This window comes from Zootoca vivipara, chromosome 14, assembly GCF_965207765.1.
Source record: "Zootoca vivipara chromosome 14, rZooViv2.hap1.1, whole genome shotgun sequence".
NCBI lineage: Eukaryota > Metazoa > Chordata > Lepidosauria > Squamata > Lacertidae > Zootoca > Zootoca vivipara.
Genome location: NC_142597.1, coordinates 34,705,549 through 34,729,479, shown reverse-complemented (window position 1 = coordinate 34,729,479; position 23,931 = coordinate 34,705,549). Strand labels below are relative to the sequence as shown.

Genomic DNA, 23,931 nt, shown 5'->3' with positions numbered 1-23,931 from the left:
CAGTTATTTTCCAATTTGGGGTGGATCTGCAGATCTCTCTCCCTCCCTCCCCCCCCAACCAGAAGCAGCCCCCTCCCCAACCCTCTGCATGCCCCCCCTCTCTCTCCTTCCACCCTCCAGCCCAGAATCTGCATCCCACCCCTCCATCCCCTCCTTTGTTGCTGTCTCAGCAAAGGCAGCCACCCCTTTTGAATCCCAGCCTCCCTCCTTCCATCTGCGCCGGGTGGGCTTACCTCCTTTCTTCCGACCATGCAAGCTTGCCTTTCCCCCTCTTTTTTTTAGCCAGATCCGGCCTCCGCGGGGCTGATTTTAGGCCGCCTGCTCCCTCAAACAGAAACAGCTGTAATAATCCTGGTGGCGGCGGCAGCAGCAGCAGCCGAAGCAGCCAGCCACTCCCTTCGGATGCAGGCTCGCTGCATCCAAGTCACAAGGAGGAGAAACGGGGCGCGTGGACAAAAGGCGACGCCGGCGAGGACGGGGCGCTTGCTGCTGCTGCTGCTGCTGCTGCGAAGGAGCGTCCGCGCCGCCTCCCTGCATGAGTCTCGGCTCCGCGGGGGAAGCAGTCAGAGGGGGCGGCCCAGCGGGCTCTCGCGGGTCCCCTGCGCAAGATGCGTGCAGCAGCAGAAGCAGAAGCAGAGCTCTCCTCCTCCGCGCGCCCGGGGCTGAGCGCCGCTTGCCTCCGCTGCTGCTGCTGCTGCCTTCGCGCCGCTTTGCAGGCGAACAAAAGGGGAAGGAGCCGAGCGGGAGGCTGGAGGGGCGCTCCAGCTGTTTCCGCACAAGGTTGGGTCTGGGCGCCGCCGCCGCCGTCTCTGCGTTTCTCGCGGGCCGGCGCTGCAGCGGAACTGAGGCGGGAGGGCGGGAAAAGGGCTCGGCGCGTCGTTTTGAGGGGGTGAAACTCATTTTTGCCTATATTTTTTTAAGAGCTGTCTTAAAAATATGTTTTGGGGTCTGGGGAATTCAAACCTGCAGTTATTTTTCTACGACTGAACACGATTTGTGTGTTGAAGCAGCACCTAAACCTGCCGCTTTGGGAAAACCAAAGAATTATGTGTGGCAGAAGCAAATTTTTATTCTGAAAGTGTGCCCCAAAGAAAAAAGTTTGAGAACCACTGCTGGGTGGAACATGAGATTCTTAATTTGTGGGTTTGAGCCCCACGTTGAGCAAAAGATTCCTGCATTGCAGGGGGTGGGACTAGATGACCCTCGGGGTCCCTTCCAACTCTATGATTCTATTATTCAAAGCACTTTCATTTTCCCTTCTGGAAATGTCAGGTAATGCTGAAGAAGAAGAACTGCAAATACTTGCTGATCACCTTCAATTATTCCTATGCACACACATGTGACTTTCCAAGCAAAGCTAAATTATATTAATGTAGATCTTTATTCAAAATACCTTTTGAATTCCCAAGTCACGTTGCAACTTTTTAGGACCCCTCATTTTTGGAAGTTGAAAGTGGACGAATTCAACACGGCTGCTACACTGTGGATTAAAATAATAATAATATATATATATTTGCACTTTGCAAAGTAGGGACAGGTTTGGGGAGCTGGACCATAGGTTTGGTTTGCTGCTGAGCCTTTAATGGTGAAGTTCTCTCAGGCCTGGAGCATCAGACTCCTTCACCAAGGAGCCAAAGTCCTGCTGAAAGGCCAGTTACTGTACCTCTTAGAGAGGTGTGTTTGCCTGTCTTACAACCACCCTGCGAGGTAGTTACAGGTAGGTAGCCGTGTTGGTCTGAGTCGAAGCAAAATAAAAAAATTCCTTCAGTAGCACCTTAAAGACCAACTAAGTTTTTATTTTGGTATGAGCTTTCGTGTGCATGCAGGTTAGGCAGAGAGATAGGTCTCACCCAAATGGCTCAGTGGCTGAGTGGGGATTTGAACCCTGGTCTTGCACCACTCTAACCACTACACCACACTAGCTCTCTTGGTCTTAGGTTTAATCTAATCACAACAGCGCCAGATTTAGGGTGGTGTGAGCAGTCCCCCCCCCCAGGGTGCCGAGCTGAGGGGGCGCAAAATTGAGAAGATCCATTTGGGGGTGCAAAATTTTGGCCTTGCACAGGCACCATATTATAAAGTTTACCAAACTCCAGCCCTGATCACACCGTCACAATAACTCTTAAGGGTTGGCATTTTGCATTATTTTGATGGCATTTTGAATGGACAGCCTATTTGTGTCTGTGCCAAAAAGCATTTTACTGTATCTGAAACGGCCTCTGGCTACAATCAGCAAATGTTTCTTGCGCTGGATTTAAAAAATCAGTATCTGAAATATTACAGTAAGGTGCAGAACTACACCCTTTAATTTTGTTTCTAAAACAGGGAACGCACCGAATAAACCCATAGGGTTGTGGCAACAAGAATAGGGACTGCTCAGAAATAGAAAGCCCTGAAAATACCCCTGGCTGGTGAGTGGATCAACAAGCTCTGGGAATTAGCTTCAATGTCAAAACTAACCTACTACATCAGATCAAGAGAACAGATTTGTGGAAATATGGTCCCCGTTTATAATACATTGCCAGAGAAATCATTCTCTCCCAAATGTTCAGTATGGTGTTGATGTTTTGTAGAATAGCTGATTCTAATAATTAGAAGTAGATTGGCTGTAATAAAACACAATGTAATAGGAGCCGGAGTGATGCAGTTATAAAAGTGGGAAACTTACCAGTAATCGTGTATCCAAATGAGTTAACAACTTCTCATTGGGGATGCGTTTGTTATAAGAATTTTGAGGTCATATATATATATGTATATAATAATTGTTCATAAAACATGTACATGAATGTACAGAAACATGTCTGAAGCAGCACAGGAAGACAGGCCTGACTGACACCATTTTGACTCTCTCTGACCAGGTGTTCCTCTGCAAGGAAGAAGGGGGGTGGGGGGAACCTTCTCATTGTCTCAGGAATTAAAGTGATAATCCCTGGCATCCTGATACCTGGGTGCCAGACAAAAGGGTGTGATTAACTTGGCTGGGAAACAGGGAAATGTAAATATCTCTTTTTTGTTGATTAGGTTTTGGGGGCAGGGGGCAGGGTCCAGGATGCTCAGATTACTGCCACCAGACCTCCCCTTTCATGATGTACCTATGATGAATCTAGGGAGGGGGGTCTTGGGCTACACCCCTTCTGTGACATATGGATGATGCTTCTGGGGGGTGGGCTGAAACCAATTTCAAATTTCTTTTTAAGGGCAGGACACCTTTGTTTGGGGTTCCTTCCTTGTTCTCCTGCGTGAGAGGAAGAACCCTGTTGCAACAGCGAAAATAAAGGCTTTGCTTCTCAAACTTCTCTGGTTGGCCTCTGTTATATTCTCCAACCGATGGAGAACCCAATAAGGGAATAAGGGCAGATTTTTGCCTATATCACGTTCATATGTCAGAAACGCACAGCGCTTCTCAAATGTTCGTCACCTTTTTTTTTAGTGCATACAGCTTCCCATCAATCATTTGTTCATCTCACACTTGTAAGTGCCTTTCACTGTCACTTTCCAAACAGCAAACTGTCTGTGTGTTTTCTTAAAAGCTGTAGAGCAAGGGCTTGCCGACCTTGGGTCTCCAGCTGTTTTTTGGACTACAACTCCCATCATCCCTAGCTAGCAGGACCGGTGGTCAGAGGTGAAGGGAATTGTAGTCTAAAAGCAGCTGGAGACCGAAGTTTGGGATATTCTGCTCCAGAGTGACAGAGCACTTCAGTTCACTTTAAGTGGCTGGGGAAACCCAGTGAGGTGGGCAGGGTACTATTATTATTATTATTATTATTATTATTATTATTATTATTATTACAAACCAATGTTTGCAGCACTGAAGTGACCTCACCAGGGCGCAAACCTTGGCAGTGTGTATGGAGGTCCTGGGCTGCCCAGACCACAAGACCCTCCTCTTGTCCTCACTGATGTGTTCCAAAGGAAAGCAGTACAATACATTTGGCACCAGCTTGGCTGCAGAGGTTGCCGGAAGGAGGCCAGTATTGGCTCAAATCCTACAAAATACTCAAGGAGCCCTGGGGTCTTGTCTGTGACCTTACTCCACAACAAGCCATACAACTACCGTCCGGCTTCCCCTGCAATAAGAATGTAGTGACCTTTAATGTCAATCATTTAAAACAATCATTCAATTTCTTTTGTGAGATGAGTATCTTGTGTCCTTCAACGTCTTCAAAAGGGCACCAGCACTTTCATCTCGGTGATACGCGAGTTTATGTTGCATTTCACAGATGGATCATTTAAAAGGTTCAAAGTTAATCAAGGGGGGGATCTTTAAATCAGCAGGCAGTCCTCTTTAAAGACTAACCAGAGGGGAATGCCTTGTGTCGTTTTGAAGCCGAATGAAGTTTAATATGACACAAACCAGGCTTTCCCCAACCAGGTGCCAGGAATCTCAGCTAAAGCACCCATGGCAGATGGCCACACAGCCTCTGCTCAAAAACTTCCGGGGTGAAGGAAAATCCACCACCTTCCAAGGTAGCCCGTTTCACTCTAAAACAGATCTTACAATCCAAATGTCTTGCAATTTGAATCCACTGGTTCAGGCCCTCCCCTCTGTGCCACCAAAAGCCTGCCATATCTAAGTAAAGGCGCTACGTGGAGCTATCCAAGGTGCTATGACTGCTTTGCCTGTTTGACCTCTGCCCAACCTTCCATATCTGGGTTTGCCCTCCTATATATTGGCCTTGCATTGTGGGAACTTGACCTGTGCATGACCTGATTGTGCATCTTGGACCTGGAAATGCTATAGAATCTGGTGTACCTGGACTCTCTGGCTTGCACAATCCCCCACTTGGGTCCTACCTGCACTGTATATCTAAAGTAGTTTTGTACCGCTTTAAACAGTCATGGCTCCCCCCAAAAGAATCCTGGCGGCTGCCGTTTCTTGCTTGGTGCTGAGACTTGTTTGAAGGCCCCTATCCCCCTCACAGAAAAGGGACCCAGGTGGCGCTGTGGGTTAAACCACTGAGCCTAGGGCTTGCTGATCAGAAGGTCGGCGGTTCGAATCCCTGTGACGGGGTGAGCTCCCGTTGCTTGGTCCCAGCTCCTGCCAACCTAGCAGTTCAAAAACACGTCAAAATGCAAGTAGATAAATAGGAACCGCTACAGCGGGAAGGTAAACGGCGTTTCCATGTGCTGCTCTGGTTTGCCAGAAGCGGCTTTGTCATGCTGGCCACATGACCTGGAAGCTATACGCCGGCTCCCTCGGCCAATAATGCGAGATGAGTGCGCAACCCCAGAGTCGGTCACGACTGGACCTAATGGTCAGGGGTCCCTTTACCTTTACCTATCCCCCTCACAGAGCTACAATTCCCAGAGCGAAGGAGGATTGTTTTTTAGACCTCTGTGGGGAAAATAAACAGGTCTTTGCCTGACACTGAAAAGACAACACTGTGAGCCCCAGGCAAGCATCACAGTAAATCCCACAGAAAAGTATACCCACCTCTGCTATGAAGCAGCTTTCCCCAAGTCCTCCATAGGATGCTGGGCTACAATGCAGTGTGGAATAGTGGTTAGAGAATTGTGCTAGGAACCAGGAGACCAGAGTTCAAATCCCCACTCTGCCATGAAGCTCACTGGGTGACCTTGGGCCAGCCACCTACCTCACAGGGCTGTTGTGGGAATTAAATGAGGATGGGGAGAACCACGTATGTCACCTTGAGCCAGTGTTAGAAATTAGCCAGGCGCCAGGCGCGTTTTGCTACTGGTACGGGTCCAATTGCGGCCATGTGGAGATCTCTGGATGCCAGGTTGGCGACTGACTTCTCCATCTGGCTGGCTCCTCCAACTTTTTTGTAGTCCAAAACATCTGGAGGGCCGAAGTTTGGGGATGCCTGCAGTAAGCACTGAGCATGCCCAGTGGCTCTTGAACGCCCTTTTTTGGCAGGGGGAGGAAAACCAGGTAGACTTGGGGAGAGAGAATGGAGTGACTGGAATCTGAACAGAAGCACTCCCACATGGCAACGTTTTGCTGTAGGACCCTTTGCCGCTTGTCTCACCTCGTTTCATTCAGAGCGTTTTCCATTTTCATTGGGCGGTTTATCATTCTCAGTTTTCTCATCATGGTCAGGTTTAATGTGAGCCATATGGACAGGATCGGATTAGGAAAGCTACGTTAAGGAAGCCGAAATTGCTTCGGAAGATTTTGGCCGTGGGCAAAATTGAAGCAGTTTCTTGCTGTCGTCTTCAGACGGATTAAATGCTCCAATTCAGAAAATTGGCCAGGGATTGGAAGTTTAGACAGGGTTAGAATTGCGCAAAGGCACGTCAAAGCACCTAACATTTAACTTCGAGTACAAGAATAGGGACAGAAGCTTGCAACTCACCCACCCATCATAACAAAAATCCCAAGCTAAGACCCTCCAGGCATTAGGCACTCACTGCTGAAGGCATCATTCTGTTACAGGCTATATTTGCATGGAGATATTGTTGGACTTCAACTCCCAGCAGCCTCCAGCAGCCAGCACAGCCAATGGTCAGGGGTGAAGGGAGCTATAGTCCAATAACACACAAGCTTGCCACCCTCACATCACTCCTTCTGCAATAGCCAACTGTCCCCTAATTGTTAAAGCCCAGAGGGTGATGGGTCTTTTGCTAACAGAAATGCTAGAAAAATCTACCAGACAGCTACCCAGTTCAAAATAAACCTCAGCAGCCATGGTAGGTAAAATTGCAGGCCATCCTACTGCAAAGCACCAAAAGTATTCATGCGTGTGCATTTTTATATGCATATATGCTACCTGGACATCCAAACCTGATGACTGTGATGTGTAAAAACATCCATAGGTGCACAAATGCTAGTTTCAGAAACTTCAACAAGTGCTAGTGCAGGCCAGGAGGTTCAAATGCATTGCAAATTAGCTTGCATCGAGAACACTGCTTCCTGGTGCGTTTTTAAAGCGCCAGTGCTAAATTGTAAAGCCCTAAATCGCTTGGGTCTGGCTTATCTAAAGGCTCGTATTTGCCTGTGTGATCCTGTCTGCTTGTTCGGATCGACAATAGAGGAGTTGTGCAAGTGCATTCCATTATTTGTTTATTTATTAAATGTGTATACCTCCCTTCATCCGTAGATGTCCTTAGGCTAGAAAGCGTAAGGGTAGGGTCTTCTCGGTGGCGGCCCCACGATTGTTTTAAACATTGTTCTTATAAAGTGTGTAACTTCATACTTTTGTACTCTGCTTGGAATCCTCTCACAAAGGTCTATTTGTATGAATGATACGCATGGGGCTGTATTGTAAAGGCTGCAATTCTGTATACGCCTACCTGGGAGTAAACCCCATTGAATTTAATGGGACTTACTTCCCACTAGGCATGCATAGTGTTACACAGTATGTAATTGTTTCCTTTCTTAGGAAGGCTTTTTTTAAAAAATTGAAATTTCACAAAAAACATACTAACAACGGGTTACATCTAATACTAGTCCTATTCATCATCATCATCATCATCACCAAATTTTTATTATTTATACCTCGCCCATCTGGCTGGGTCTCCCCAGCCACTCTGGGCAGCTCCCAACAGAATTAATAATAATTAAAAAGTGATAAAAAACATCAAACATTAAAAACTTCCCTAAACAAGGCTGCCTTCAGATGTCTTCTAAAGTCAGGTAGTGGTTTATTTCCTTGACATCTGATGGGAAGGCGTTCCACAGGGTGGGTGCCACTACCGAGAAGGCCCTCTGCGTGGTTCCCTGTAACCTCACTTCTCGCAAGGAAGGAACCGCCAGAAGGCCCTGGGAGCTGGACCTCAGTGTCTGGGCTGAACGATGCGGGTGGAGATGCTCCTTCAGGTATACTGGGCCGAGGCTGTTTAGGGGAAACACATAGATGTTCATGAATATGACTAACTTAGTTGTTGATGTATGGTGTGTTCTTTATATTCTGTTGGACGCCGCCCAGAGTGGCTGGGGCAACTCAGTCAGACGGGCAGGGAACAAGTAATAAATCACCATCATCATTATTATTATTAGGACTTAGGAGGATGCAACCCCATATTACAAGAGAGAGATTTCTTCTTTTGGAGCAGGAGGTCTGAGCAACCAAAACAATATGAGCTTCTCGGCTACAGCAGTTGGCAACAGTTCCCTCCTTTGATGGCTCCAGGAAAGCAGCTCATACTAAATTCATCAACAGCAAAGCAGAGCTGGTGGGTGGTGGAGGAGGAGGAGGAGGAGGAGGAGGATCTGAAGGTCCAGGAAGTAAATATTTCTTGGGCGGACTGGAGTCACCCCTGGCCCACATCCAAAAAAACAAGGGTGGGCCAGGGAGGCTGGATGAGAAGCAAGAGATCCCTTTGGAGGCCAGCCCAGCAATAGGAAGGAGATGGCTGTAGGAGGCAGGATAGCTTCCTTCTTGGAGTTGAGCTTTCTATCAAAACTTAGAAGTTTGGCACAGCTCTCTAGGCCCACAGCGCTGAGTCATAGAATTGTAGAGTTGGCAGGGACCATGAGGGTTAACCTGGTTGAACCCCCTGCAATGCAGGATTGTTTGCCCAACATGGGGCTGAAACCCACGACTCTGAGAGCAAGAGTCTCTCTTGTGGTCCTCTCATCTTTGCTGACCCCTGAAAGGCACCAGAAGAGATTTAGATTAACTGTTAGGCTAAGTATTTGTTAGAACAGGAGTGGCAATCTTGTGGCTCTCCAGATATTTTCTGAACAACTACTCCGATCAATGTTTTCTCATTGGCCATGCTGGCTGAGTTTGATGGCGGGAGAGCCAGAGATTTAGCCAATCCCGCTGAACAGCAAATCACAGAATAATAGAATTGAAGAGTTGGAAGGGACCCCCGGGGTCATCCAATCCAACCCCCTGCAATGCAGGAATCTCAACACGGTCTCCCATCCAATCTGAAACTACACTGGACCCTGCTTAGCTTTGCAGTTATAGGGCTGCGCCATTAGGAGGACATGTTTGTGTTAGGAATTATGACCAGTAGGGAAAAGTTAAACTCGCCTTCCCCATAAGAGGCAGCCCCGATTCAGATATATCTATCTATATATTGAAATACAACGTACAGATACTGAAATATAGAATCGTAGAATTGTAGAGTTGGAAATGACCTCAAAGGTCATCTAGTCCAACCCCATGCAATGCAGGAATCACAGCTAAAGAATCCCTGGCAGCAATGCATCCAAACCTCTGTTGGAAAACCTCCAAGGAAGGAGAGTCCACCACCTTCCAAGGGAGTCCATTCTCCTGTTGAACAGCTCTTACTGTCAGGAAGGTTTTCCTAATGTTTACTCGGAACCTCTTATGTAGCACAAAACTTTGTAACAGAATAGATTTTGTTTATGTTTATGTGCAGTCATTTAAACAGCGGACCTTGGAGACGAGTTCAAATCCCACATTAGGCACAAATTAAGGGAGAGGCCTTCCATCAATCTGCAAAGTGGGATGGCTAACAGGGGCTGCTTAAAAAAATAAATACATACATACACACATTGCAGCAAATTTCAGTATAATTTTGGCTGACTCTCCTTATTACTCATGGCTGAGTAATGCCACTGCGTAACTTAGGTCCGAGCCAAAACTGGGTGCCAATTTCTCAGAGACAAAAGAAGATTTTGACCTTGCAAAGTGGCCTCTTTTTCCCTCCACAGATGAGTTTCTGATCATCCCAAGAAGTACAGGCTCCCTCTGCTGCTCAGTGTTGCAAATGCACACAATAGGGGTTTTATGACAGTGCTTCTGCACCAGGCATTTGTAGCACAATGAACGCACATTTGTTACTCATGTTCCTCTTCCTTCAAGGCTGAGAGTCTGCCACCGGCGGCATCCCATTTTAGGGACATGGGAATGTAGTTTATCTAGCCTAGTATTGTCCATACAGACCGACAACAACTTGGTAGGGTTCTTTCCCAGCCCTAACTGGAAATGTTGAGAATTATGATCATAGAACTGTAGAGTTGGAAGGGACCACGAGGGTCATCTAGTCTAACCTTCTGCAAGCAATGCAGACGCTCCACCACAGAACTATGACCTTTCCCTGATTTTGCAAGGTCTGAAAGTGCTGCATTACTTTTTCCTGAAAAATGCAGCTCCTCTCCTCAATTGCACCCCACCATCATTGCTGCATGAGAAATGGCTGGAACTTGTCTTTGGCATCAACAGTGTTGGCCCTTGCCTTTAGAGAAGGTGGGCGGAAACTTTGGCCTGCCAAGTGCTGCTGTACTACAACTCCCATCAGTCCCGGCAAGCATGGCCAATGGCCAAGGGTGATGGAAGTTATAGATCGGCAACATCTGGAGGGACAAGGATTCCCCACAGCTGCTTTATAGCTCTAAAAGGCTTGGGACCCAAATACCTGAGCAAGCATCTTCCTGTACCTTGTTACAACATCTGTTGTTGGGGCCCTTCTCCAGGGGCTTCGATTATCAGAGGTGCACCACTCAACTGTAGGAGAAAGGGCTTTCATTGGCATAAGCAGGGAGCCACCACCCGGAAGGCCCATCCTCCGCACCTCCCTTGGAAAGGGCACACAGAGAAGGGCCTATTGCAGAGCTGATATTCCAGCATTCTAGGGGGTTGGACTACAATTCTATGATTCTATGAAAGCGTAGGTAAGCGACCAGAGTGCCATGACCGCATTTAGGCGCTATGGGAGTTTCAGAGCTTTTGGCACACCTGACCAGGCTCCTTAGCTTAAATCCACACATGTGCACCTAGCAGCACTTCAGAGTTATTTTAAGCATTTTGTTTTCAGCAACTGCAGCGCAGAAAGCTCTTCTCCGTTTCTACAAGCAGTTTGGAGGCTTGGCACAAGAGCGGGTGATGAGGTAAGGTATTTGGGGTGGGGAGGGGGAATGCTTGTACATTTAAGAAGCCAGTTTCCATTTGGCAGGCCTGTGCCAACGCCAACCCCTTCTTGGAACGCCTTTTATAAGGGCATATAGACCATTAATTCAGGGATGTTTCAGCAGCAGGTGGGAGGGAGCAAGTGTCACTAAGCAGCAATCCTATAAACCAGGCGTGGGGAGACTTTGGATTTCCAGAATCTTGCTGAACTGCAACTCCCATAATCCCTGGCCATTCTGCATGCTTGCTGGGGAGTTGTGGTTCAGCAACCCCCTGCAGAGCCAAAAGTTCCCTACACCTGCTATATGCTACTATTACCTGTTTCGGCAGATGAAGCCCTATCTAGAGAAAGCTGACCGAGCCACAGTGATACGCAATGACTTGTTTGCGTCCATGTTGGATTACTGTAATGTGGGGCTGCCTTGGAAAACAGCCCAGAAACTGCAACAGACACAGAAAGTGGCAGCTAGGCACTCAGACCATGCAATACCTAATTTGCATCATATCCAGCCTCTGTTACTGCAGCTGGTTTTGGCCTTTAAAGCCCAGAAGGGTTTGTGATGACATTATCAGAAGGAACACCTATGTGGGTTATGAGCCTTCTGAGGCTTTAACATCAGAGCCTTGCTCTCTGGCCTGCCAGTGGGAGCCTGTAGGCTAGTACATATGAGGGACAGGACTTTCTCAGTGGTGGCCCCACACCTTGGGAATGCTACCCCTTCCACACCAGCTATGTATGGCACTTACGGTGGGGACAATTAAACACTTCTGTGTTTTGTGTATTTTTCAATAGCATGTCTTAAGAAACTTGTGAGAGCAGTGTCCCCTTGTAAGGTGCTTTAAAAATCTTCTGAGCAAATCATGCACGCACATTTACCTGTGAGTAAAGTCCCATGGAACTCCTTCCAATTAAGAATTGCACTGTGTAAGGCCACGATCCTAATACACACTGACCTGGGGAGGGGGGTAAATGGGATGCAAACTCAACCAGACTTACTTCTGGGTAGATAGGCATTGTATTGCGAAGTCAACACGCCTTATTTCCAGTTCAACAGGTATAAAAATCGCGCACCTAGCGCAGTTAAGATGCAGTTCAACAACACCAGCATGAAGATGGCATGAGCGGGAGAGCTCTCTCTGCCGCATTTTTGCCTGCCGTGCAACTCGTTAAAAAGTAAAGAGGAGAAGGAGGGGGGGAAACCAATCGCAAAATGGGCATCTCCGATATCAGCCAATGCGACGGCAGGGAAGCAGAGGCCCCGCCCCAGTGAGGGCGGAAGCGTCGCGCAGGAGTCAACCCTTGAGTCAGCCCCGTTCCTTCATTTGCCCGCAGCCAAGATGGCGCCAGGCCCGTGCTCTGCCGCGGGAACAGGGGGCGGGGCCAGCGGGACTTTCGGCGGGAAGCGAAGATGGCGGCGGTTGCCATGGAGGTGGCCGGGCCTGAGAAGCCCCTGCAAGAGGAGAACCCGCGGGGAGGCGCCGCCGCCGCCTCTTCCTCCGCAGGGAGCGGCACTTATGAATTGCCCTGGTGAGAAAGAGAAATGAGACCCCCCCCCCAAAAAAAAGAGTGTTACAGGGAGCCCCATAATTTGGGGCAATAATGGCAGCTGGAGTTCAAATAGAAGAACATAAAGCATCTTGGAAGGATATTACCTGGGGAAGCATATATATTCAGCTGGGGGGGCATATATTTGGCATGCAAGTAGCTGGAGGGGTATTGTTTTGGGGTGGCCATAGTGTGTGGGTCGGAGAGCATAAAACTGGTTGGAGCAGCGTTGCTGGGAGGGAGTTAGAATTATAGGGGTTTTTTTGGGGGGGGTATAAAGTTCATAGGGTTGTAAGGAAGGGATCTCCAGGGTCATCTAGCCCAACCCCTTGCAGTGCGGGGATCTCAACTGAAGTTTTTGGCATGCCCTGGCATGGGGTCACTTCTCCAAACTGCTTCGCACGTGAATGTGCTCCCTGCTCAGAAATTGGGGGAGAGGGGGGAAGCTCCTTGTGAGATGGCACAGAAGTGATTTGTGGCGTCGTCAATGCGCATGAAGGGAAAGTAACATGCTTGCACTTTTGCAGGTGTATGCTTGCATGCTGTGCTCGGAAGGCTTCCCGGAAAGCTATGGCATCCACCAGGCCATAGTCCTTGCTATCCAAACAACTGACACCCCGTGCTTTTAATTCATACTAAGCTGAAAGCATTTTCCCTTTTAAGAAATCTTCGCTAAGCCTTCACTTTGAGACTTAACTCCTCAGCTGGGTTTGTTTTCTTCTGGTCTTTTATACGAGGAGGAAGAGGCTAAATGTGTCTCATTGATTTTTTTTTTGACACAGGGTCGAAAAATACAGACCTGTGAAGCTGTCTGAAATTGTTGGGAATGAAGACACCGTCAGCAGACTGGAGGTATGATGAGACAGCTTTGCTGTAACAAAGATCTCACTTTTGAGTTTCCGTAAGTGAGCTTACTCAGGAATGCAGTTTAAGTCTGTCTTGTAAATAAACCCCCCAAAGCCTACAGAGGTTTTGCTTCCTGCCCCCACCCCACCCCAACCTGCTGAGTGCTAGCAGACAAAGGAACACCCCTACTCTAGCAGTTAAGTTGTTCAAGAACATAAGACTTGCTAGATCAAGCCAATGGCCCATCATTCATTACATACCCATTTTTTATCTATTTCCCAGTAACCTAGCCATGCCCTTTTTTCTCTTTCCCTTCCTAGGTCTTTGCAAGGGAAGGAAATGTCCCAAATATTATCATCGCAGTGAGTATTGATCGGATCAGTGGAATGCCTTCTTGCAGATCTTCCCATTTGAAGATTTAAAAATAGAGTCATTATGCACTATCCAACATTGGTCACACCCAGAGTAGACTCATTGAAATTAATGGACATGGCTAACTTAGGTTCATTAATTGCAATAAGTTTACTCCGAATAGAAGTTACCGGTAGTTGGGTAAAGGCCACTGGCAGTTACAAAAATAGCTGCAATGAAGACAGGGTTGGTGTTGCTATCCTGGGCCACATTGTACTGTTGCTTTTAATATATATATATATATTGCTTTTGCAATTCTGAAACCTTACAAGCCAGTTTACAACCAATCATGGTTTTGTGGATTGGGTTCTGAGCATCTAAGAGTGGGGTGGGAGTTATTTCTAAAGCAGCAGATAAATCAGAATGCCCCCCTGTGGACAGTGTTGGACTACCTACCAGTACGTTGCATCCTGTTCGCATTGCTGATGGGAAACTCCCTGTATGTTTAGATTACCTGTTAATCATCATCATCACCTTAGATCATCTGTTGATGCCCTTCCTTCTGCTGGAGGTGAAGCCTGTGATGCCTAAGGCAGCGTTTCTCAACCGCTGTTCCGTGGCACACTAGTGTGCCGCGAGACGCTGGCTGGTGTGCCGCGACGTGCGGTGACGAGAAGGGCGATTTGCATTGTCACGTGTCATTGCTGACCCGCCGGAAAGCAATATTTCTCCTCTTTCCCAAAGCCCAGTGCAAACGAGCCTGGCGGCCGCCAATACACAACGCTAACCCGCCGGAAAGCAATATTTGGCAAGTGTTTCTTACAGTCATAATTATAATATAGGGCGGCACAGAGTTAATTTTTTTAACTTTTTTAATGGTGGTGTGCCTCGTGATTTTTTTCACGGAACAAGTGTGCCGTGGCCCAAAAAAGGTTGAGAAACACTGGCCTAAGGGACAGTGGAAGATTATGGAATGCCCACCCTGGGGAAGCTAATAATTGTAGTTTTATTTGTACCCTGTCCATCTGACTGGGTTGCCCCAGCCACTCTGGGAGGCTTCCAACAGATAAAGGAACACAACAAAACAGCAAACATTAAAAGCGTCCTGCGACGAATGTCCCCCTCTCTATTACCGGTACTAAAATGCGACACAGGAATCCAGAGGTGAAGCCACCCGCCCTCTTCTCCCGCCGCCTCCAAATAAACCCCTTTATTCTTGTGGGTTTATAAGTAAAGAGACTCTCCTTCCAGCTCACATGGTCTGGTATCAAAGAAAAACTCTAGGCTGTTTGATAGAATAACCTCCTGCCACCAGTAAAGGGTCTCTCTCGGCTTGATTCCCCCTACTGTAAAAGTTTGCCCTTTCCCCGCTGGCAACTTGTTGACACCCCAGGTTATCTTTCTAAGCCTCCTCAGTGTTACTCTAAGACACAAACTTTCGCCTCTTTTCCTGAGCTAAGTTTTGTCCTCTAATGAGTTACCACTTCTGTGAGTCCCGATACCTTGCTGGAAAAATAATGACGATACTTCTTGGCACAAAAGAGAAGAATTTTATTAACCTTAGAACAGAGTTGTTTCTTTAACATTTTATGTGCTTAAAAGCTATGTTTCGGTTGTAGATAATCTCTGTCAAACATTTAACATCGAGCCTTCCTGAACCTCATCTAGATCCCCACTATCCTGGCCTCTCAACTTTCTTCTTCACACCTACCCACTCCCTCTGCCTCTCCTCCACTGACAAAACTGCTGCTCCCTCCTTTTAAACTGGGAACAGTCCCGCCCCCACCAGAATGTTATGTCAGTCAGGCTGGAGGTGGATTAACTCTTTTTCCAGCCAGGTAGGAATAAATATTTCAAAACCGTGTCAATCCATTACACGTCCCTATACAGAGCTGCCTTCAGATGTCTTCTAAAAGTTGTATAGTTATTTATCTCATCGACATCTGATAGGAGGAGGCTGTCCCACAGGGCATGTTACTATTTTTTTAGGTGCTCTGCATTGTATTTGCCTCTGCATTTTACACGTCAGGAGCATCTTCATACTCTACTGACCCTTATTAGCTGGCTTCTTTTATTGTGATCTTTGTATTTTATTTTAAATGTGCAAACCAACCTGGGCACTCCTTTATATGAAAGGTGATGATATACAAATGTTTTAAATGTTGGAATTCTTAAAGGTCAGGTTGTTTTGAACATGAGTGTGTAAGAGAGAGAGAGAGAGAGAGAGATGGCTAAACCTTTGGGCAATCTTTCTTGTGTTGGAAGGGTCCTCCAGGAACTGGGAAAACCACCAGCATCCTCTGTCTGGCACGTGCCCTTCTGGGGCCTGCATTGAAAGAAGCCGTTCTGGAGCTGAATGCGTCAAATGACAGGCAAGTCCAAAAGGATTCCAGTGGGAATTGGGTCATGCCTGGCTTTGCCATGAAGCAACACAAAGCTGTTGGCAGATTCCAGAGGAAGTGTTGTCCATGTGCATAGCTGCCAAGTTTTCCCTTTTCTCGCAAGGAAGCCTATTTAGCATAATGGAATTTCCCTTAAAAAAAGGGAGAACTTGGCAGCTATGTCCATGTGTCCTCAATCATCTCTGTGTGCTATTGGTTTTTGTGTGGTTTTTTTTTAATGCTCTGGTCCACGGTGGGCTGTCATTGTGTATTTGTGTAATTCTGACATGATTTCCGCTCCTACACCCTACACTGCTGCTTCATCGAAGCCTTGCCCAAAGGTCTTCTGGATTTATGAGCAAACCCCACAGCAGGCTTTTGGGCCCTTGCCCACCTTGGTGGGTTGTAGTCTCCTTAGTTGTAAAACAAATCTAAGGATTGCGTCCACTGTTCCAGTTGTGCACGGACTTGTGCATCAGAACACCCCCCCCCCCCGCGTGCCCTCTTGATCTCTTTGGCGCTGTAGCTTTTCTGCACCGAAAACTGAAAGGAGATGGCATTTTTCTCATTCTTCATTTCTTTTTTTTAAGAAAAAAGTTTCTCCCCCATAAAATTTTCTGTCTGTGACCCACCATTAAATAATGATTGGACCTTTTTCTTCCAGAGGCATTGATGTTGTGAGGAACAAAATCAAGATGTTTGCTCAGCAGAAGGTGACGCTTCCGAAAGGCCGGCATAAAATCATCATATTGGATGAAGCTGACAGGTGCGCGAATCTTTATTCTAAAGCAGGTGTGAGGAACCTTTGGCACTCAGATGCTGCTGAACTATGACCCCCGTCAGCCTGAGCAGGCCTGACCAGCAGGTGTTGTATTTCGGCAGCATCTGGAGGGCAAAGATGGCCCACAACTCTTCCAGACCTCTGCACCACATTTGACTCTCTCTGCCTAAGTTCTTGTGTGTTTCAAGGGTTGCCTGCCTCTCCGAGTCATGAGAAAGATCAACGCTACTTAGCTCACAGTGCTGAAATAACTTGAGAGAAGCATGCCACCACTCCTCCCCTTCTCACACCGTTGTGTTGCTTGGCACCAACTTGCACTCTGCTGAAGCATCACCACATATTCTAGTTGAGGTTTCATCCCTGTGCAAGAGGCATTGCAGGGAACAGTAGCAGCAAACAGCAGGCTCAAAGGCTATTTACTTGTCATTATCTCACATCCCATATCCTAAGGGCAAGCTCATTCTCAGAGTGTTTATGTGGCTGAAACAGCATGTTCCGCACACAGCAGGGAGGTATCAGCAGGCCTGGGGAACCCCAGAGTTTCCAAAACGAGAGAGAGAGAGACCCCCTAACCAGGGGAAATCCCAAAACTTCTGGTGAAGTTTGAACATAGTAAGTGGCTTGAAATTCTGACTTACTGCCAGGGAACAGACATTGTTTATGAGCTGGGTGTCTGGAGGAATGAAAGATTATACCCTAGAAGAGAACAGGAAAGAGTTTTAGGGGAAGCTCCTGTGTTTCATAAACAATTTGAATTTCATTGCTACAGTCTCTGTATTGCAGTTGAACATTATTTTTGCTGTAAATTAAATATCTACAGCTCCTAGATAGAAAAAGCAATTAATCCAGAATACCGCTGCCAGACTGATGACTGAGACCATATAACACCGGTCCTGAAAGATCTACATTGGCTCCTAGTACATTTCGGAGCACAATTCAAAGTGCTGGTGCTGACCTTTAAAGCCCTAAACAGCCTCGGGCCTGTTTACCTGAAGGGGCGTCTCCATCCCCATCGTTCTGCCCAGACACTGAGGTCCTGCTCTGAGGGCCTTCTGGTGGTTCCCTCCCTGCGAGAAGTGAAGTTACAGGAAATCAGGCAGGGGGCCTTCTCGGTAGCGGCACCTGGCCTATGGAACACTCTCCCATCAGATGTCAAAGAGCTAAACCATTACACGACTTTCCCTACACATGTGAAGGTGTATCAGGAACTTTTTAATGTCTGATGTTTCGCTGTGTTCTGTTATAATCTAATGAATGCTGTACAGAGTGGCTAGGAAAACCCAGTTCAAGTAATCTATTATTATTATTATTGTTATTGTTATTATTAATTACAAAACTGACACATTTTGGCAAGCTTCTGTGACTTAAAGTGTCTTACGTTTCTCCCCACATCACCAACTAGCATGACGGATGGAGCCCAGCAAGCCCTGAGACGGACGATGGAAATTTATTCCAAAACAACTCGCTTTGCTCTTGCTTGCAATGCTTCCGATAAAATCATAGGTAAGAGCTTCCACTTGGGGTGGGTGGCATAGATCTCTTTCAATAGTTCACACCACATGCTCCCTCCTCTCTTTTGTGCAGCTCTGGTCTGGCATAGTGTAGAAGCTAAGACAGAATCAGGAAGTTAGTTCACATCTCACCTTGGGTGTGAACTCACTCAGATCCCTTAGGCAAACCACACACACTCTCAGCCTTGGCCCTCTTACCTGCTGTACGGCTATAATCATGTTGACCTGATCTGCAGGTAGGGCTGGGAATTCACCTTCACAGGTGCAGTGGCGGAGGGCGGGGTGTGTGGGCCACCCCAGGTGTCATAACGGGGGGGGGGGTGACAAAATGACAAAAATATGAGTTTAAAAAAATAATTTCAAAAAAATGGGCTCAATGAACTTTTTAGTTCAGTCAACAAACGTGACGAAATGCAGCTGGCACTGGGCGCCACACTGTGGGGGGCGGCACTTATCGCGGGGCCTGCAGTGTGCCTGAGCCACGCGTCTCTCCTGGGAGTGACACGGTGGCTTGGGTGCCTGCAGGCGCCGCGCTGCCTGAAACAGCAGCGTGGGACTTGCGCCTGCCCTCCACCTCTCCCTCAGCTGCCCCACAGCTGAGGGGGAGGCGGCGGAGAGGCCCCTCCCCCATGGGTGGCTCACCCTGCCCCCGGCTGCAGGACACGTGCGCTGCACCCAGCACTAGCTACATGGCTGCACAAGTGCCACTGTGACCAGTGGTCCCCGCAAAGCCTTTTCCCATGCAGTTTGACCTCAGGCCGTGTAGGCAAAAGAAAACAGGTCATCCAATAGCATTGTGACGTCAGGTGATCAACAGGTGTCTGGCTGCACCCCACCTGTCAAACTTGACCTGCCTGGGGGGCAGGTAAGGATGGAGCCTCCTGGCCAGATTCAGTTCCCAACCGCTGGTGTGGGTGAACCTGCATTCTGGTTGTTTTAAGGAAGTTTCCTAGGCTCCCGAAAGGCAGGATCTCACCTGTCCTTTCTCCCTCTGTCTGCCCCCCATCAGAACCCATCCAGTCTCGCTGCGCAGTGCTCCGCTACACCAAGCTGACGGACGCTCAAATTCTTGCCAGGCTGATGAAAATTGTCGAGAAGGAGAACGTGCAATATACAGACGATGGGCTAGAAGCCATTATCTTCACGGCCCAGGGAGACATGAGGCAGGTGAGCGCAGAATCGAAACCATCCTTCCACAGCTTTTCTGTTTCGTATGATTAACTAAGCAGTGTGGCTTTGCAGCTGTCAGTTTCCGAGGCCCCACAGTTCGAAGAAACCAAGCTCTGGCTGTAGCCAGAGGGAGCAGGCATTCTGCAGAGAGCTTGTGGTCTCTGCTGCCGACAGGCTAGTGCAGCTGGGCTTGCGATGTTGCCAAAACCACAGAGAGAACTCCGTGTTACCAGAAAGCAACTGATCTAAAACTCTGTGACTTTTATGTCAGCCCCACTCTAAAGTGGGGTGTGTGAGAGAGAGAGAGAGAGAAAGAGAGAAATGGGGAACTCCAGGCCTCAGAATCCAGACAGCAGAGGTCCTTCCCAGGCCACACCCCCTGATGACACACGAGTTGCTGCACCCCACAAGTGTCTTCCTGAGCTCCTGCATTTCTCCCGCCTGCCTTCCTTTGGCATATCTTGGAGGGCGAGGAGAACGAGAGACCAGAGGCAGGCTGGCGGACAGGGAAGCTCAGAGAGCCAGTCATGGAGTGCAGCAACCTTTGCTAGCTCCCTTGTTAGCCCACCCTCTTCCACCATTGGCAGTTTACTGCATTTCCATGCTCACAGAGTGGAGGCCAAGCTGTGTGCGCGCGCATGGGAACACACACACTTTGGCCCCACCTACCACCAATCTGTGGACCCTGACCGCTTTTGCCAAGGGACTCGGACTTTAATGCTCCGTGAGCAATGGATGGCTCTTGCACACGGTCACAAACAAACAACTTCAATCCAGCTATCCCATTCTGATTTGCAAATGGGAACATGGGTGGAAGCTGCAGCCAAATCTTGGCAGAAAGATCCAGAAGGACTTGCTGGCCAAAACTCATGCTATAAAGAAGGGGAATCCATCAGGCCAGCCCTCACATGAGCAGAGAGCTGGTGGACTGTGTAAAAAAAAAAAGGTTTGCTTGACCTTGCACACAACTGCAGTTTGCTCATGCAGGAGAGCCAAACTTTATACTTCAGGAACACACCAGCCTTTCGTTTTACCAGACAAAGAGAACTGAATTACTGGGAAGATCTCCATCACTTAAGTTCATTTTTTAAAATCTCTCTTTTTGAAACAGGCGCTGAACAACTTGCAGTCTACCCATTCTGGATTTGGCTTTGTCAACAGTGAGAACGTGTTCAAGGTCAGCCAAAGCGTTTTCTCCTTCTCTCTTTAGCCTGACCAGATGCAAAGGAGAGTCCGCGGGGCTCCTGTCTTTTTCAGGACCTGCATAGAAGAGAAGACAGGGTGTAGGTGGTCCTGTGGCTTTTCCAGGGGCCAGAGGGACTTGTGCAGTTCAGAAGCTTGCTTCATGCATGGAATGCCTTCTTGCCCGGTTTGTTTGTTCTCAAGACACTGAAGCTCCCCGTTGCCTAGCTGGATTCTTCTTTCCACAGGTGTGTGATGAGCCCCACCCTTTGCTGGTGAAGGAGATGATTGGCCACTGCGTCAGCGCCAATATCGATGAAGCATACAAGGTGAGTCCAAGGGGAGCGTTCAAGCTCTTGCCACCCCACCCTATCATTGTCTGGGCAGCCGTGACACAGAGCCAATCGTGAGAGCAGTGGTCATGGATTGAGATTCTGCCTCTACTTCTGCGTTTGCAAATTTTTGATTATGCTGCTTTTAATCTATATCGTCAAACTGCTGCTAAGAGATGAGGATAAAAAATATGTTAGAGATAGGTATTTTTTAAAAAAAACTTGACTCATACTCCTTCCTGGTCCAGATCCTGTCCCACTTGTGGAGGCTTGGCTATTCTGCTGAAGACATCATCGGCAACATCTTCAGAGTGTGTAAAACCTACCAGATGGCCGAGTATTTGAAGCTGGAGTTCATCAAGGTTGGTCCTGCCGCTGTAAGCCATAGCATTGAGATGTCCAGCCATGTGGTTGAGAGGGGAATCTGCTTAGCACTTGCATGTTCGTGGCTCATTTTCTGCAGACAAGACATTACGGAAGGTGTGAACATAGGGAGAAAGCCATCTTTGTTCACCATTTCATAACACCAGAGAACTTGCGGACAGCCTGTGAGGCATTGGAACACTGGGAGATTTAGTGTTTCCTGCTCTCCAGCTTTTTTTGGACTACAACTCCCATAATTCCTAGCTAGCAAGGCCAGTGGCCAGGGATGATGGGAATTGTAGTCTGAAACAGCCAAGTTTGGGAAACGCTGGTATTGACAAAAGAAAGTACTTCATGCAGCACATAATTAAATGATGGGGTTTTCTGCAACCAAGAGGCAGTGGAGGACACGGCCTCGGGTGGCTTTAAAAGATGAACTCGTGGAAGATAAGGCTGTCAGGATGCCTCTGAATACCAGTTAATAGGAATTGCAGGTGGGGAGAGTTCTGCTGCCCTCGGGTCCCGATTGCGAGTTTCCCACAGGCCTTGAGAACAGGCTGCTGGTTGAGATGCGACATTGGCCTGAACCAACAGGCTCATCTCACGTTCTTATCTGGGATAACCTCTTCACACATGCACATGCAGAGACTTGCTTTAAGTCTGTCCCTGCACTGCAAGTACTCAGTGCAATCCTCTCTGAAATGAGCAGAATGAACATTATTATTATTATTATTTATTTATAAACCGCCCATTTGGCTGGGTTTCCCCTGCCACTCTGGGCGGCTTCCAACACACATCAAAATACATTAAAATATCACAGACTAAAAACTTCCCTAAACAGGGCTGCCTTTAGGTATTTTCTAAATGTCAGGTAGTTGTTTATCTCTCTGGCCTCTGATGGGAGGGCGTTCCACAGGGCGGGTACCACTACCGAGAAGGCCCTCTGCCTGGTTCCCTGTAGCTTTGCTTCTTGCAGTGAGGGAACCGCCAGAAGGCCCTCGGCGCTGGATCTCAGTGTCTGGGCTGAACAATGGGGGTGGAGACGCTTCTTCAGGTATATAGGACCGAGGCCGTTTAGGGCTTTAAAGGTCAGCCCCAAGACTTCTTTAAATTGTGCTCGGAAACGTACTTCAGGTGTTATGTGGTCTCGGTGGCCGCTCCCAGTCACCAGTCTAGCTGCCGCATTCTGGATTAATTGCAGTTTCCGGGTCAACCTTCAAAGGTAACCCCACCTAGAGCGCATTGCAGTAGTCCAAGCGGGAGATAACTAGAGCATGTACCACTCTGGTGAGACAGTCTGCAGGCAGGTAGGGTCTCAGCCTGCGTACCAGATGGAGCTGGTAGACAGCTGCCCTGGACACAGAATTGACCTGTGCCTCCATGAACAGCTGTGAGTCCAAAATGACTCCCAGGCTGCGCACCTGGTCCTTCAAGGGCACTGTTATCCCATTCAGGACCAGGGAGTCCCCCACACCCGCCCGCCCTCTGTCCCCCAAAAACAGTGCTTCTGTCTTGTCAGGATTCAACCTCAATCTGTTAGCCGCCATCCATCCTCCAACCGCCTCCAGGCACTCACACAGGACATTCACTGCCTTCACTGGTTGTGATTTAAAAGAGAGGTAGAGTTGGGTATCATCCGCATACTGATGAACACCCAGCCCAAACCCCCTTCCAGCGGCTTCATATAGATGTTAAACTGAAACATCTCGGATTTATATCACAAACAGTAAATTGGGCAGCTTGACCGAGATGCTCTAACCGTATTTGGCATCACTTAGTGCAGAGATACAAAAGTTAATCAGGAAACTGAAACTGTCTCCCTCCCCTCCCAGCTTCTGAGATGTCCGCAGGCATTTCCTCACACACTTGTAAGATCTTTCCACCAGGAGGGCTAAAAGCCTTTTTTTATTTTTCCCTTAATGAATGTGGAGTTTCTCAGGAAGCGGTGTCCTTTTCCAGCTGCAAAAAAAAGGCCCTTGATCTTGAGGTCTTGGTTTAAGGATATGTGTGAGCACAATGGTGCTCTTTCAACCATATTTCCTTGCATGCGTCTCAAGAGTTCTGTGTTTTCTCTCAGCAGAGGAAAAAAGGTAGACTAGCTGGATCTTAAATGTCTTTTTGTATGGCTAGGAAATTGGCTATACACACATGAAGATAGCGGAAGGAGTCAACTCGCTCTTACAGATGGCAGGACTGCTAGCCCGGCTTTGTCAGAAGACAGTGGTTCCTACAGCGAGCTGAAGCCATGGATGGGAGATGGACCTTGTGAGGAGAGGAAACTGCAAGTGAACCAACCTGTTTGTGTAACAGGTGTGGGCATTTGGAGTTGCACTTGGCGATTTGGACACAGTTGTCAAAAATATTTGTGTGAACACATGTGAGTTGTAGGGATTTTTTTTTTTTACCACTTCAGACCGAAATAAAGTTTGATATAAAGCTGAAGACCTCTCATTTCGCTGTATTGATAAGATTACCACAATCAGTAAAAGCAGATGCCTTTAAAAATTTTTCCCTCACCTGTACTGCTCTGAGATCTATGGCTGAAGGGTGGTATACAAGTTTAATAATGATGTCTTCTTTGGTGATCACTCAAAGCCGAGTAAGATTGTCTTCCATGAACACGGTGACTGTGGAGGCTGATGATGATAGTTTTTAAGGACCTGGGCAGCACATCTATCTTC

General features: G+C 47.8%; 2 protein-coding genes across 3 annotated transcripts in view; one reads left to right on the top strand and one right to left on the bottom strand.

Annotated features, from left to right (window-relative positions):
- The window catches only part of CLIP2 (CAP-Gly domain containing linker protein 2), a 75,881-nt gene extending 75,089 nt beyond the window's left edge, over window positions 1-792 (bottom strand). For both annotated transcript variants that reach the window (XR_009556802.2, XM_060268339.2), the window contains exon 1: window positions 234-792. The gene's annotated coding sequence lies outside the window, so the exon portion shown is untranslated. The remainder of the gene's footprint in view (window positions 1-233) is intronic.
- Window positions 793-12,173: 11,381 nt separating this feature from the next.
- On the top strand, window positions 12,174-23,692 carry RFC2 (replication factor C subunit 2). Its single transcript, XM_035140110.3, has 11 exons — window positions 12,174-12,315; window positions 13,116-13,185; window positions 13,500-13,541; window positions 15,796-15,902; window positions 16,576-16,677; window positions 18,095-18,195; window positions 19,213-19,370; window positions 20,485-20,550; window positions 20,804-20,884; window positions 21,136-21,249; window positions 23,381-23,692. Exons 1-11 carry the CDS (start codon window positions 12,197-12,199, stop codon window positions 23,489-23,491), a joined length of 1,071 nt encoding a protein of 356 aa, XP_034996001.3. The 5' UTR covers window positions 12,174-12,196; the 3' UTR covers window positions 23,492-23,692.
- The last annotated feature ends 239 nt before the right edge of the window (window positions 23,693-23,931 follow it).

Coding starts and splice junctions, on each gene's coding strand:
- RFC2 (XM_035140110.3), top strand. CDS start 12,197: ATGGCGGCGGTTGCCATGGAGGTGGCCGGGCCTGAGAAGCCCCTGCAA. Junction 13,542..15,795: donor TCCCAAATATTATCATCGCA/GTGAGTATTGAT, acceptor TTGTGTTGGAAG/GGTCCTCCAGGAACTGGGAA. Junction 20,551..20,803: donor ACAGTGAGAACGTGTTCAAG/GTCAGCCAAAGC, acceptor TTCTTTCCACAG/GTGTGTGATGAGCCCCACCC.